Source organism: Amphiura filiformis, chromosome 19 (genome assembly GCF_039555335.1).
Source record: "Amphiura filiformis chromosome 19, Afil_fr2py, whole genome shotgun sequence".
NCBI lineage: Eukaryota > Metazoa > Echinodermata > Ophiuroidea > Amphilepidida > Amphiuridae > Amphiura > Amphiura filiformis.
This window is the reverse complement of record NC_092646.1, coordinates 42,503,935-42,518,654: the sequence shown is the minus strand read 5'-3', so window position 1 is coordinate 42,518,654 and position 14,720 is coordinate 42,503,935. Positions and strand designations below refer to the sequence as shown.

General features: G+C 39.2%; 1 protein-coding gene across 1 annotated transcript in view; it reads left to right on the top strand.

Annotated features, from left to right (window-relative positions):
• The window catches only part of LOC140140596 (proto-oncogene tyrosine-protein kinase ROS-like), a 141,197-nt gene extending 126,680 nt beyond the window's left edge, over positions 1-14,517 (top strand). The window contains exons 30-42 of the mRNA XM_072162353.1: positions 150-347; positions 641-851; positions 2,007-2,136; positions 2,703-2,896; positions 4,151-4,231; positions 5,232-5,370; positions 6,477-6,636; positions 7,433-7,497; positions 8,467-8,694; positions 10,019-10,228; positions 11,202-11,336; positions 12,191-12,321; positions 12,951-14,517. Coding sequence (XP_072018454.1) covers positions 150-347; positions 641-851; positions 2,007-2,136; positions 2,703-2,896; positions 4,151-4,231; positions 5,232-5,370; positions 6,477-6,636; positions 7,433-7,497; positions 8,467-8,694; positions 10,019-10,228; positions 11,202-11,336; positions 12,191-12,321; positions 12,951-13,630 — 2,562 coding nt within the window. The 3' untranslated portion in view covers positions 13,631-14,517. The remainder of the gene's footprint in view (positions 1-149; positions 348-640; positions 852-2,006; positions 2,137-2,702; positions 2,897-4,150; positions 4,232-5,231; positions 5,371-6,476; positions 6,637-7,432; positions 7,498-8,466; positions 8,695-10,018; positions 10,229-11,201; positions 11,337-12,190; positions 12,322-12,950) is intronic.
• The last annotated feature ends 203 nt before the right edge of the window (positions 14,518-14,720 follow it).

The following is a 14,720-nucleotide window of genomic DNA, read 5'->3' as shown; positions in this document are numbered from 1 at the left end:
TTGACTCACACTTACAGAAAAACCAAATAAGTTATGTCTGTGCAAGCAATGCACAGTTGAGCTCCCTGCATGTCTATGGGAGTGTTCTAATCAAGTTGATGGTTCATTGGTCATCCCTAATATAGGCCTACATATTTTGTCTCTTTCAGGTTCTATCTTACACCGGAACAAATATTGAGTACAGTACCACAGCACCTGTTTTGGAAAGCACTTTTGCCGAACCAAATGCAGTTCAATTGTTAGGGACCACAGATGTGACATTAGGAGTTAACTGGAACTCGCCATCAGATATGAGTATAATCCGTCATGCCATACAGTATGCTGAAGCTGGCACTGTTGGAGATGGGGTAGGTTGCGATCTTGAGTACTTCTTGAGAACATTGCTTTGCTTTATTGCTTTAATATTACTTTAACCCTAATGGCCCAGGTGCTTTTTGGCGATGGGAAAGAAGAAAGAAAAAAAGAAAAGTTGTGCTGTTTTGAACCACGGACCCCTCAGGTCAACTGAGTGCAGGGAGTGCAAGTCATTCTCATTATTTTATATCAATCAATCCACTATGTTATGAGTCTTCGTCAATTATAAGCTGAACAAAATATAGGTATTATTGTTTGGTAAATTGCATTTTCTCACTATCAACAGGCACCTTTACCAAATGGTAGGGAACTTTGGCTGTCAGCTGGGGAAGAGGACACAGTCAATGACACCATATATGCAGTGATTCTTGGTGATGATACACCCCTATTGCGACCATACACTTACTACCATGTTAGAGCAGCCGTCACATACCGATCTGGGGAGTCATATTTATATGAGGGAAATGACGATCTAATACAAACATATGAAACGATGGGTAAGTGAAGAGATTTGTCAGGAATGTTGTAAAGTAGGCCTGCTAAGAATGTGCGAATAGGTAAAAGTTGTTTTTTTGTACGGATTTGGAGAGTCCCTGGACCTAAAGCCATGTGCGGAAATCGTTCATGGTTGATTTTTTTTAAATGGGAAAAAATCACCAAAAAATTAGAATTTTGTATCCAAAAGGGGCATATCTGTAACTTGTATACACTTCATAAGCTATTCAAGATCTAAATATGCATTGATTTTGTACAAATTTCTATATCTGAAATAGATTCTGAACTGACCATAAGTTATATACGCTGGTGAAGTGACATCATAATCGGATTAACTACCATAGCAATAGATGAATACAATTTTTGAATATACTGCACTGCACTACAGCAGGTTGTACTCATCACCTGTCGTCAATCATATAGTAGACTGAATACAATACCGCTCTTTTCAAAGAGACTAATCTTACAGGTGCAAGTGATTAGCATTTCTTTGACATCTATGGTTCAATGCATCGGTACCGCATGAACGTTGTAGTGCAGGGGCGATCTATTCAAAAATTGTATTCATCTATTGCTATGGTAGTTAATCCGATTAATTACATCACTTCGCCAGCGTATATTTGCCCATTCTGGATACAACATTGTAATTTTTTTCCAATTTTAAAATCAGCCACGAATGATTGTAGCACTTGGCTTTAGGTCAAGGGACTCTCCTAATCCACGGAAATCACAAAAAAAACACCAAAAAAATCAATTGTGTATTCTTAGTAGCCTTATAGTAAAGCCTGTCCTCAATTTCTCTATAAGACTTTCTTCCCTTGAGGTTAGAAGGCACAGCTGTTCATTTCAGATATCAGAATAATCAAGAAGTTCCTTGATTTCTTGTATGGACAAGCAGTAAGTTCCTTGCCGAGGGGAATTTCAAGTTACAGGAACAAATTGTACTGGTCTCGCATCGTGAAACACCAATTCACAGGAGTCTTTAACGCCTTACCAATTGAGCTAACTCGATCGCTTTAATAAATTTATTGTACCACTGAAGGTGATGACATTTTGACATTCAGTGCAGAATTACACATAATTCACTTTATCCGGATTTGCTTGGTCCCATCATGGCAGGATAAAAGAAGTTGTACTGTATTTATTTATTTTTTCAGCTGGCCTACCTGGTATCCCATTAGCACCGCGCATAGACGAGGTTGATGCCAAGTTTGAGGTGTATGATGTCACATGGAAGGCGCCCTCAGCCAATGGACCGGGAGAGCTGTCTTATATTCTTCAAGCAGCGTGAGTATTCAGTTAAGAAATAAAGTTTGATGCTGTATCCTTAACCCCATGAGAACTTCCTGTCGATTGGCCAAGAAAAAAGTTTTCATTATCAATTAACCCAATCAGCAACATTGTTAGAATAATTTCACCACACAAAAAAATTGGGGTGAATTATTTACAAAGCTCCATTCTGATTGGTGATTAAAGTGAAAATATCATGTAATTGACCAATTAGAGGCAATGTTAGATCGGCAGGTAGTGCTCAGGGGGTTAAGGATGAATTATTTGCTATTCCAGTTGAAATTCATACGCCCCATATGGAAGACATGACCTTAATCTCCGGAGTGTGAATTTCAAATGGGGGTTACCTGAATGGGTGATTCCATTTGAAATTCACACCCCCTGTGTGGGAGATTAAGGTCATGTCTTCCATAGGGGGTGTATGGATTTCAAATGATGGATCTAAAAAAGATGGATCTAAAAAAGTTGTTTCCCATTTAAAATAGTCAGCTTTTTGTTTTTATGAATATTTTGAATGAATTATTTTCACTATTCAAACCAACTTGTCCATCTCTTTTACACAGTAAAACCGACATGAAACGACAGACTGAAGCATGGATCACTGTATACAAAGGACCACAACTGTTTTGGCGAGTGAACCTTACCGCAGAAGAGACGTATCGTTTTCGAGTGGCCGCTATCCGTGATGGAGTGCAAGGAGAGTATAGTTCGGCCAGCGGTGATCACTTTGTTGTAATGCCTGAACCAGTATCTGCAGGTATGTATTCAATGGCTAATCCCTTTAAAGTCCACACTCCCCTGTGGAAGAGTTTGGAGATGTCTTCCACAGGGGGAGTATGGATTCAAAATGGAATTAGCACATTAGCAAACTTTATTTGAAAGTCACCCTCCCTCTGTGGAAGATTCAGATTGAATCTTTTTCAGAGGGTGTATGGAATTCAAATGGAGCTTTCTAATGTGTTCATTCCATTTGAAATTCATACTCCCTCTGTGGAAGATATTTCAAACATCTACAGAGGTAGTGTGGATTTTAAATGGAATATACCAATATCAAGCATGAAAATTTCCAGTATTTTAGCTGATTTCAGTGTTTTTTTATTTTTGTTTTCAGTGGTTTTTTTTATTGTTTTTTTCATTTTTTCAGCCTATTTCTGAGTCAGACTTACAGTAAATGGTAAAAAAACATGGTTTTCAGTGGGTTGTTTTCAAGACAAGTTTTCATGCCTGCAATATGTATCCTACTCCGGATTACTCAAAATCTATTTTTTTATTGAAAAGTGTTATTCTGTTTTGCTGAATGATACACAACTCAATTCTTATCCTTTTTCAAGACCTATTCACCGATCGCATGGTCATCTCAAAATGAGGTTCTACCCGCAAAGTGTGTGTTGCGTGTGTGTGCGCCCATCAAATGCATGCTTTAACTGCCGTGTATCTTTTGCAAAAGCCTTCTGACTTTTTGCGCATACGTTTGCAAGAGGGCGGATCCGTGCAAAGGGTGAATACCACTCATAATAACAGTCAATATTCAAAATTAAATTTATTTTGAGGGGAAATGCCCAAAAAATGAATTTTGCACACTTGTGGTAAACATGTTTCATTTAGAAAATTATTAATTTAAACTTCAACACTACTTGTTTATTTCGCTTACGGGAGCGCTTTCGAGGAACTTCCTCGTCATCAGCCGATGTAGCTCTGATGTTTTCTTGGAAACGGCTAGAGCCCAACCTGATCATCAGAGCTAACAACATCGGCTGATGACGAGTAAGTTCCTCGAAAGCGCTCCTGGTACGCGAAATAAACAAGTAGTATTGAAGTTTAAATTAACAATTTTCATAGTTATTACCATTGCGTATGAATCTGCAATTCTATATGATTCATTTTGCTTAGAATTTTGCCAAATTTTTTATTTACTTTATCCCACTAACATGCCATTCAACATTACATGCATAAGTTAGGAAAAAGAAATTAAGTTCTTATTGTAACTTTTTCTTTATCTATTCTTATTCAGGTACTGACTTGACTGTCATCTATGCAGCTGTAGCCGGGGTCATTCTTCTCATCATAGTTATTGTCATAGCGGTCATATTCGGTAAGTGTAAACATTATTTGTACAAAATTGTTTGCCCAACTGCTCCATGAATTTAATCAATAAGCATTTATAGTTCAATTTGATGATAAAATACTCATGCATTTTCATAATGTAGGTCAAATAATTCCCGAAAAAAGCTTATTTCCAAAATTTCAGTTGATTCCGATTTTGCGTTTGCGAGTTAATGCATGATTATGTGTATTACACTGCTCCATAGACAATGTGTTGTAATTTCGTTCTGGTGCACCAGAACGAAATTCAAATTTAGCGATATTTTGCTAAGCAATTAATCTGCAAGAAATATTTGGTACATAAACATTATGTAGCCAGAGGTATCCAGTGGTGTAAAAATCTCAACTTTTTTTTTTGGAAAAGTGGGGGGATGAGGCTGTGGATCACGAAATGCCCCTTTAAGCAATTGCTTAATCTGTGAAGCTCTTTAAAGCCTTAATGTACGATTTCCGTCAAATTTTAATTTTGTTATTCTTTATTCAAAATGTTGAAATAACATTAGTAATAAATGCCGGGAAGGGTTGCTGTCCATTTTAAGTTGAAATAACAAGGTAGAGTGAAAGAAACCCCACTGGTTATTTTGGCCATTTAACATGCAGTTCTATGGGAGGACATGTTATCATAATTTTAAAATTATGATAATATGTAGAACTTTGTTCTGTTGACCTACAAAGACAACAAATTTGGCCGATTCCATTTAGGTGCAAGTTGGGACATTACAAATATGCACACAAAAAACAGGTTTGAAAAAAATTAACCAATTTCATATTATAAGATCGTACATTATGGCTTTAACTTTATTTGATCTTCTTTTCTTTAGTTAATGAAGATCAAATGAAGAGACATGTGTTCACACCAGCCCATTCAAATCTTGATCAAATGAAGCGATGTTCCTGGTGTGAATGGGGTCTATGTTGATGCTTACCCACAAATAAACATACTTATTAGAGTCCTGGTGTCAATAATTGTTTTCTTTCCCACTCTGTAGTTGCTAGAAGCAAAGCTGCTAATAAGAGGAAGATGGAGTCTGGCATGGCAGTACATTATGCTCCAGATCAAGAACTAGCTACGTTAAGAAATATGCCAACGTCTGTCGTCAACAGGGATAATACTCTCTATGCAGTCACGTAAGTTGACACTTATTTAAGTATGCGACGTATATGTGTTGCCCGACCTGCCCCGCGGAAAAGAGGCACCCAGCCTGTATTGTTTGGGGGTGCTAGGGTTATTGAGCATACTGAACAGGTGGATGGTCACTGTGCATGCCTCGTGCATATGGCATGGGGCAAAAAATCGGGCGCATGTGTGGAGCAGGGCTCAAATTTCATGGAGGCCACCAAGGCTATTGCCTGCCCTTTTTCAGTTTTGGTAAACTTCAAAGGCATTCTTTATCACTTGTTGGCCTTGGTGCCCTTCTTTGTCTTTGCCCAGTGTGCTTGAAAAAGGTCTGCCCCCCAAAAATGAAAATTTGAGGCCTGGTGTGGAGGGGGGACCAGGAGGCGCTGAAGAACAAGGCAGGGTTCCTGGTTGTCATGGGCCGTTGACCAGCAGGTGACCAGCGGGCCCACGTTGCCTGTCTTAGTGATTAAACCTACGAGATCATTGTGGTTGGGCTATACAAATGGCCCAAAAACCTTGTACATGCATTCCATAGTTACTTTTTAACCACATGGGCCTTTAAATATTAACCCTAACACTCTGAGTGGGTATGGTCCAAGTTGCCTATGTGTTGCCTGCCCTTGCCCAATTGATGGGAGGCACCCATCCTGCGGTATTTGGAGGCATTAGGGTTAAACTTGAAGGCAAGGACAGCTTAACAAGGATTGGTCAGAAGCTGGTTTTAAGTATGTTATTTTATCAGTCGAATTTTGTGATTTGGTCATAAAGTGTTATAATTGAAAGTGTGTGAGGAAACCTGTACTTGATTTTAATCCACTTGAGTAAAATCATTTTGTTTCTTTTATTGTTTTGTGGTAAATTGCCAACCATCCCATATATACACTAACATTTCCATTGCATTTTGGCGACTCTAGTTGAAATCTGTACACCTCCAATGGAAGACATGTCCTTAATCTCCCACACAGGGGGTGTACAATGTAGATTTCATATGGAGGCACCCATTAAGCTAACCCCATTTAATATTCACACTCCCTGTGTGCAAGATTAAGGTCATATCTTCCATAGGGGGTGTAATGGATTTAACTCCAATAGCCTATGACTTTGTTCACTGCAGGACAACTGCGGGTGGTGCAGAAGTGGAGCTTCCAATCTTCCCCAGAGAGCGTCTCAAGTTGGTTACTTTCTTGGGTAGTGGTGCTTTTGGAGAAGTCTTTGAAGGCCTGGCTACAGAGATCCATGGCGCAGGTACTGGTGATACAAGAGTGGCTGTAAAGGTGAGTAGTGCACCCAGACATGTGACCCAAAAACAATTCTGCATATCATCTGAAGTGTCTTGAAATTCACATCAAGTGCTGCGTCTCACAAATGCGCCCATCATCCATATTGCGCTTGCATGACAAGGAATGCCTAGAGTGCATTCCGAGGGAAACCGAATACCCCCAATTTTTGCTCCATGCCTGTATCAAGATGGCGGTTGAGTCCCGCTTCTCCTTCTCTAATTCTGTGGCTGAGTCACACTTTGGTCATGATGGGACCAGGCTCAAGCAAAATGCTCAAGCTTAACTAAAAAGCCCTCCTATAGTGTTTCTTTTCTAAAGATTTGAATAGCCTGCTACCTAATCCTGTGGGGCATAAACATACACATAGCACAGTGATTTGTCTATACTGCGTTAACTCTCTGATTTGAATTTGCCACTGCAAAATCAAATATGGTGTGACTCTCAACTTGAGATGAGACACACTATATAATTATAAGCATGATGACCTATTATAGGCCAATGGAAAGAAAAGAAAGAAACAGAATTGAAGATTAAGAACAAGGAAACATAAGCCACTCCCAATGAATCATGTTAACAATTTTACTGTCAGTCTTTGGGTCAGAGAGAAGATATTCTTAACCAATCTTAACTTCTACAGAGGCTTTATCTGGAAATGTTGATAGATCAATATTAAAGGAGAGGGATAAAATGATATAATTTTGTACTCACAAAATTTTCTGTACAGTCATATAAATTTGGATGTTTGTTTGTATGAATAATATCATGCATAATTGTTTCTTTAATTTTTCAGACATTGAGAAAGGGGGCAACTGATGAAGAAAAAGATGAGTTCTTGAAGGAGGCTGCTCTCATGGGGTAAGATTCAGTCAGTCGAAATGATGTCACTTACAATAGATCGCTTCTTCTCATTGGTTGTTTTAGCTGGGATTTGGCTGTTCCATCTCGCCCACCTTGGTCTGGGGCGGACATTTCAAAAATGAATTTAGAAGAGCAGCAACGACAACACTTGCATTACATTCCAGATGTTAAATCTACATCATATGCAAAATTTGAGGAAAAATGAACGAGTCTGTTTTATTTTAGGGCCATTTGTCTATAACTGATCTTTACATGTAGCCCTATGGAGAGAGTGCCCGTTGAGGGGGCTGTAACCCCCCATTTTAGGAACAAAAATGTGATTAAAAAAAAACGGACTCGTGCGAATTTTCTAAAATTTTCAGAGTATGTAACATGAACATGTAGAAATATAATCAAGTAGTTACCCTACCTGCTCTTCTCCGAAAAAATAAAAAGTCCTATACCTCAATGATAATGAAACCTAGGTGCGCCCCCTTGGACACGAATAGGACACTTACCAAAACATACCATAAAATAAATACCTCTTGGTGAAACAATTCTAAAAGTTAAATTTCTTATCAGGGGAATAAACTCTGAACAATTACACACAAAAAATGCAAATTGGTATTTTCTATGCAGAGAAAATTGGCTGGAAATGAAAGGCCCTGTACACAACTAATATGGATTTTGTGAGGGTGTCCACTTTGACAGACGTGAGAAATGGGTTACTACAATAGATCTAGATAGATCTTGGCTTGTTAAACCAGCCTGGAAAATTTTGGAGTGACCTGCCCATATTTTTGCCCAAAAAAAAAAAAAAATTCTCAACAAAATTGGTGTACCCATATTATTTCAGAGATTTTTTTTTATTATAAAAAAGGAACTAATGCAACTTACATTAACCATAACCAAGGTGGCCCTGGACGTCATACTACATCAACATGATATTATTAACAAGCATTTATGCATTAATTTACTCAAAAACAGCAATTTCCAGAATGAGAACATCCTGGGACTCCTCGGTGTCTGCCTTGACAACGACCCACAATTCATTATTCTGGAGTTGATGGAAGGCGGTGACCTCTTGACCTACCTGCGTGGTGCGAGGGCGACATCTGCCACAGCAGCTAGGCTTGACCCTACAGATTTGACTGATATCGTTTTAGATGTTGCAAAGGGATGCCAGTATTTGGAGTCAATCAAATTTATACACAGGTATGCCAATATGTGAGGGGGTAGGCAGAAGTTGCTAATGCCTATTATTAAACGAGAGGAGTTGCATTATACAACATTTATAACCTCATGAATATAAAACGTGCGGACGCAAATAAATTTCCTTAATTTGATATATTTAATTGACCGCAAAGTGCATAATTGTTCCAATCTGGCACATTAATAACCTGCATTTGCATATTGTTTCTTAAAGGAGGATCCTAGCATGCTCTTTTTATGACATTTTTCAGCAGATATCCACAAAAAAGCTTATTCCCAAAATTTCAGTTGATTCCAATTTTGCGTTTGCGAGTTGTGCATGATGTAGTGTATTACACCATAGGCCACTGTTGTATACCAGAACGATATTCAAATTTGGCGATATTTTTGATATATAAACATTATGTAGCCAGAGGTATCCAGTGGTATAAAAATCTCAACTTTTTTTGAAAAAAGTGGGGATGAGGCTGTGGATCACGAAATGCCCTTTTAATTGACTGCAAAGTGCATAATTGTTCCAATCTGGCACATTATTTTATAACCTGCGTAATCACTGTGATTAAGCTTGTATATTTGTGCATCAAATGCGCATTGAAACAGTGAAGAGAAAATACATTTTCAATAGTCTTTTAAAGTAAAAAAAAATTGTGTTATTTTCATGAAACAAATTTGTAAAATGGTTGTAATGAATGACAATAACTTTGCACCATCTGTTTTATGGTCATTGCGTACAATCATCGGGGTTTGTGTTGGGCCTCGGTATTTTACCTCAGGAGCTCACGCTCCCTCGAAAAATTACCTCAGCCCAAAACAAACCCGTCCGATTTCACACAATGACCTCAAAAACATATAGCGCAAATATTGCCCACACATTACACACAGAGGAGTTGGGCTCCCAGTCGCTTTGAAAGAGAGATGGCCACTCTGGCCTGTCAATACAGAGAGCAGCATGGCACACTGGTTAAGGTCTTTGCCTTTGGTGCGAGAGGTCCTGGGTTTAATTCCCAGCATGAAAAAAAGGTGGCCCATCTGGTAATGGCTGGGCAGATGATCCTTGATAAAAGACCTTGTTACAGTCGATTCCGATCAGGGTAATGCCCTATTGTCTGCTACACTTGCCCGTCCTGTAAAAATATCCCAACCAGCTATCTACGGCGACCCCCTTCACCAGGTCAGTTTTGCCTGGCCGAAATTTCGTCAGCGTTATCTCCTAGATTTCAGCTGTTAATACCTAGATATACTTGACATAAAAAAAAATACAAGCATGAACCTTGACCTTTTGCTTTTGATATATATAATTACACCTTTTTGTCATTGTCATTTGCAGAGATTTGGCAGCAAGAAATTGCCTAGTCAATACCAAAGATTATGCAGGGCCAAACATAAACAGAAGTGTAAAGATCGGTGACTTTGGCCTGGCTCGTGACATCTACAAGAGTGACTACTATCGTAAGGAAGGCGAAGGGTTGTTACCTGTGAGGTGGATGGCCCCAGAGGCTCTGGTGGACGGAGTGTTTACTGTGCAGACTGATGTATGGTAAGTTTTTTTGAGCACTACCAACTGAATCTTCGGCCTCTAAGAACTACTTTGATTGGTTACAAAGAGGATTATATCATGTATTGAGCCAATCAGATATGTGGTATGAATAGTCAATAGGGCTGAAGGGGATAAAGCTTGAAAGTACTAAGATATCTAAAAGCTCTATTGTGATTGGTTATTGAGATGACTATATCATGTATTTAGCCAATCAGAGATATGGTAAGAATAGTCAGTAGGGCTGCCAGGGGATAAAGCTTGAAAGTACCAAGATAACTAAAAGCTCTATTGTGATTGGTTACTCAGATGATGACTTCATGTAACTAACCAATTAGAGGCTTTGTAAGATATCAGTAGTACCCACTGGGTTAGGTACAGGTGCGACATAACTTTAGCCTTTTTGTGACAAGTTTGGCCTTTTAGATGGTCAACTTGCCTTGATTGCAACAATTATGACACCATTTGGTCAAAATCTAAATAAAAGCTTACAATTATAAATACGCCTATAACTTATTGTATTTGGTTATTGAAAACACCAGAAGGAACATTTTATTACGGTAATTTTGACACCTCGTTTGTTACAAATTTGAAAAGGTGAACCAATTCTCATTTTCATTTTTGCAGTAGATATTATTGATTTGAATTCAGCGCAAAGATAAGGGCTGGTTTTAGATGCCATGATGCTTGGGTGTAATAACCATCTATCGCTGTTAATGCAACTTTTAAATTGGCATTTTTTCTTTAAAAACAATGCTGTGTTGTAAATACTAAATGAAATCTGGCAAATGTGTGCAAATAGACCATCTTAAAATATTGTGAATACGATTAATAGTCCTAAAGCTGTAGGCTTCACTTTTTGTGATGGCTTTCAACAGTTTTCTGTCCTCCATTATTGTCATGAAATCAAAATTCTAAACCCTGATTTTATTTCAAAAGAGCAGACTGTACAATGTTTACTTCATGTCTTCTTCAGGTCGTTTGGTGTGTTGGCATGGGAAACCATGACCTTGGGTCAACAGCCATACCCAGCCAGAAATAACCTTGATGTCTTACAGTTTGTGACTGCTGGAGGAAGACTAAGCCGGCCTGATAACTGCCCTGATGACATGTAAGTGTTTACCGTGAGGATGTTAGGCAAGGAGAACTCTATGACTCTGTACAGCCCTGTCAGTGGCAGCACCAGGAATCATTTAGGGGGGCAAAGTGAAAATTTTTTTTGGGGGGGCAAAAATCAGGGAATTTGTTGTAAAAATGGGCAATTATGCCCAAAGTGGGTAATTTTTACCCAAAATAGGGTGATTTTCATCCAAAACGGTAGTTTTTGCCCAAAATAGGGTGATTTTCTCCCCAAATATGACTGTTTTCACCCAAACTATGGCTATTTTTACTCAAAATAGTGGATTGTCTGTGATTTGGAAACTGGGAGGGGGAAGAGCAAATGGGGGGTGGGGAGATTCAAACCCTTTTGCCTCTGTGGTGCTGTCTATAATGGAATATGAAATCAGCTGTTGGATTGCCACACATGGTAACCAAGATGGTGTGCATATCATTAAATCAGCTCAGACCTGAAATCAAATCAGCGTAGCCAAACATATGTTATGTAAATGTATTGCAGGGCCCCATGTAAGACCAGCTATTGGCTGAATTGGGCTACCCTGGATAAATATGAATAAAATAATAAATAATCTTTACCTATACACCTAAATGCCATCAAATGTCTGAATAAAATTACCTTTTGAACTTTCTAGTTTAAGATTCATTTATATTCACTTCATATATGCTGCATTTTGAATGTTTATGCTTGATAATTCCAGTTTGTAGCAGATATACCCAGATAATTGAGATATTATTCTGATATAGACCTTTTTTCTAACCTACAGCAGTCATTAACAAAAGTTATAACTTGTTTCCTTCTTTATCTATTCTCCTAATCATTATTTTTTCATTTTATTTTGTGTACAGTCATCATATCATGATCAAGTGTTGGGCGCCGACTGCACAAGAGCGTCCATCTTTCCGTAGCATCGTAGAGAGGCTGGAGTCCTACAAACGCAACTCGCAAGTGGGCGGTATGGACAACCAGGGCTTTGAAAGTGAGTTATTGTCTTTGTGATATTAATTTGAGGGGGTCTCAGTACAATGAAGATGTGACACAAATTACATTCAAATTTAATATCTTGCCTATTAAAAGAAAATTGTGCGGCTTGGTCTAAGGCAGGCCTTCTCAACTGGCGGCGCGCGAGCCACTTGTGGTGCTTGGAGTTAGTGGCGCAGGGTAAATTTACTAATTTTTTTCACATAAATTTTTAACAAAAAAAAGTTGCAAATACCACATCTGAGCTCTGCAAATAAGTTCATCAGGATTTAATCTAAGCCTTTAGAAAGCCCTAAAATCTCAGAGCTTATGGGGCGCTGACCCCTGGACCCCCGCAGCCAGGGCTTTCACACTGGACCCCTCCAAGGGCCATAAGGTGGGCCTCTGGACCCACCTGCTATGTGTTCGGTCGCGCACGTGCTCCCTCACAAATTCCTTCCTTAACATGTTGGCACTTCATGATCTCTAAAATTTCCCAGTTGGCACTTCAAATAAAGTAGTTGAGAAGGCCTGGTCTAAGGGTTTATGAAACAGTAGAATGGAAATATTGTAGAGCTGTAACTTTGTGACATGTACATGTTTCCTATTCTTTTTCAAAATGGAAAATAATATGTCAACTTTTGTGTGCATTTCTTTTCAGCTTCTGCGGTATGAATGTAAAATATGCCAGACTGCAAGACCCAGCTCTGCAGGATTACCTTCTCCCCATCGATAGTGCCCAGTCACTAAATGATCCCACCATCCCTGGTGGCCCGCCCGCACGGCCCGCAGACATCAGCATTATCAATCCCGCTGACGACATCGACAACCAGAAAGCAGCTAACGCGACCTCGAGGAAAGGATCCGGAGCGCGTCCCAAGAAGAAGGAAGACAAGAAAAGTCGCAGTGCACCTCGCAGCGGAGCTTTAGACAACGCTGTGGAGAATTTACAGTCGCCGAAAGACAAAGGTCTCGAGCCACGCTATCATGCATTCCCACCGAAAGGCTCTTGGAGCAAAGCGGCAGGTGCTAAGGCGCGACGAGCGCCACCACCACCAGTACCGGAAGATGGCCCACCCCGTGACGCACCGGGTCGCCCGAAAAAGCAACATGGTCCGATGATAGACCCGGAAGGCAGTCCGCGAAATTCAAACAACAACCGGATCATTGCAGCGGCTGCAGCTGTAGGCTCAGATGATCCTCCACCAGCTTTAAAACCCCGGAGGCATCCTAATCCATTCCGAAAGGATTCATACGATGACACGGAAAAACACCAGTATGTAAATCTGCCGGATGACAGTGAAGTTAATGCTTTTGCCAATGTTTGATGATATATGTACTGAAATTTTTAAAGCTTTGTAAATATGAAATGCTATAATTTTTTTATGACAGAAATATGTATTTATGGGTAATGATGTTGATTAACTTTACTGTGGTTATGTTTGGCATGAAATAGGAAATAATTGTCAATGTTCAATGTGAACATACATTCTTGTATACAGTGGACATACTGGGCTATTCCAGTTGAAATCCATACACCCCCTGACATGACCTTAATTTGCCACACAGAGGCTGTAGATTGATTGGAGTCACCCATTCAGGTAGCCTCCATTTGAAATTTTGTCTCCATTTAGGGGGTGTATGGATTTCAATTGGAATAGTGTGAATTTCAAATGGGGTTACCTGAATGGGTGACTCCCACAGCAGCTGAAGGAAGTATCCCATCATGCATTGCAGTCTATCTGCTTGTTCCATATCAAATACATACAAAACATAAGCAAGAGCTGCTTAAATATTGAGAGCTATGGATTGTTTCACAATACTTTAGAGATATTTTTTCAAACAAAAGTCTAAGCTCCCCTGATTAATTAAAAGTTGAAGTGAGGGATTTTGTATACACTTTCTATGGCATGTGCAGTTTATATTATGGTACCGCAGAGCATGCTGGGATACACCAATCAGGTGCTGTGGGTGACTCCATTTGAAATCTACACCCCCTGTGTGGGAGATAAAGGGCATTTTTTCCATAGGGGTTATGGCTTTCAACTGGAATACCCCATTAATGTTGTTTGTATTCATGGTTGATCCATGCCTAATCAGTGATCATATAGGAATGAACTGATCCTGGTCAATATGGACAGCGACCAAGAAATTCTTTTTAAATGGGAGCTTTTTTACGTAAGCAGCCTCCGTTCTTTAACACTTTGACACAAGAAATCAGGTATATTTCGTTGCCTTCCTAAGAAATTTCTTCCAATTTTTACGACAAAGACTGAATCATAAAAGTAAATGTTTTTAGATATACAGAATATATGCAAAGGTGTAGTACTCTATCTGTAGGTATATAATATGCATAGAATTGGTAATTGCTAGAATTCATTAATGTTGTATTTAAATATTTTGCAAGATAATTTTTTT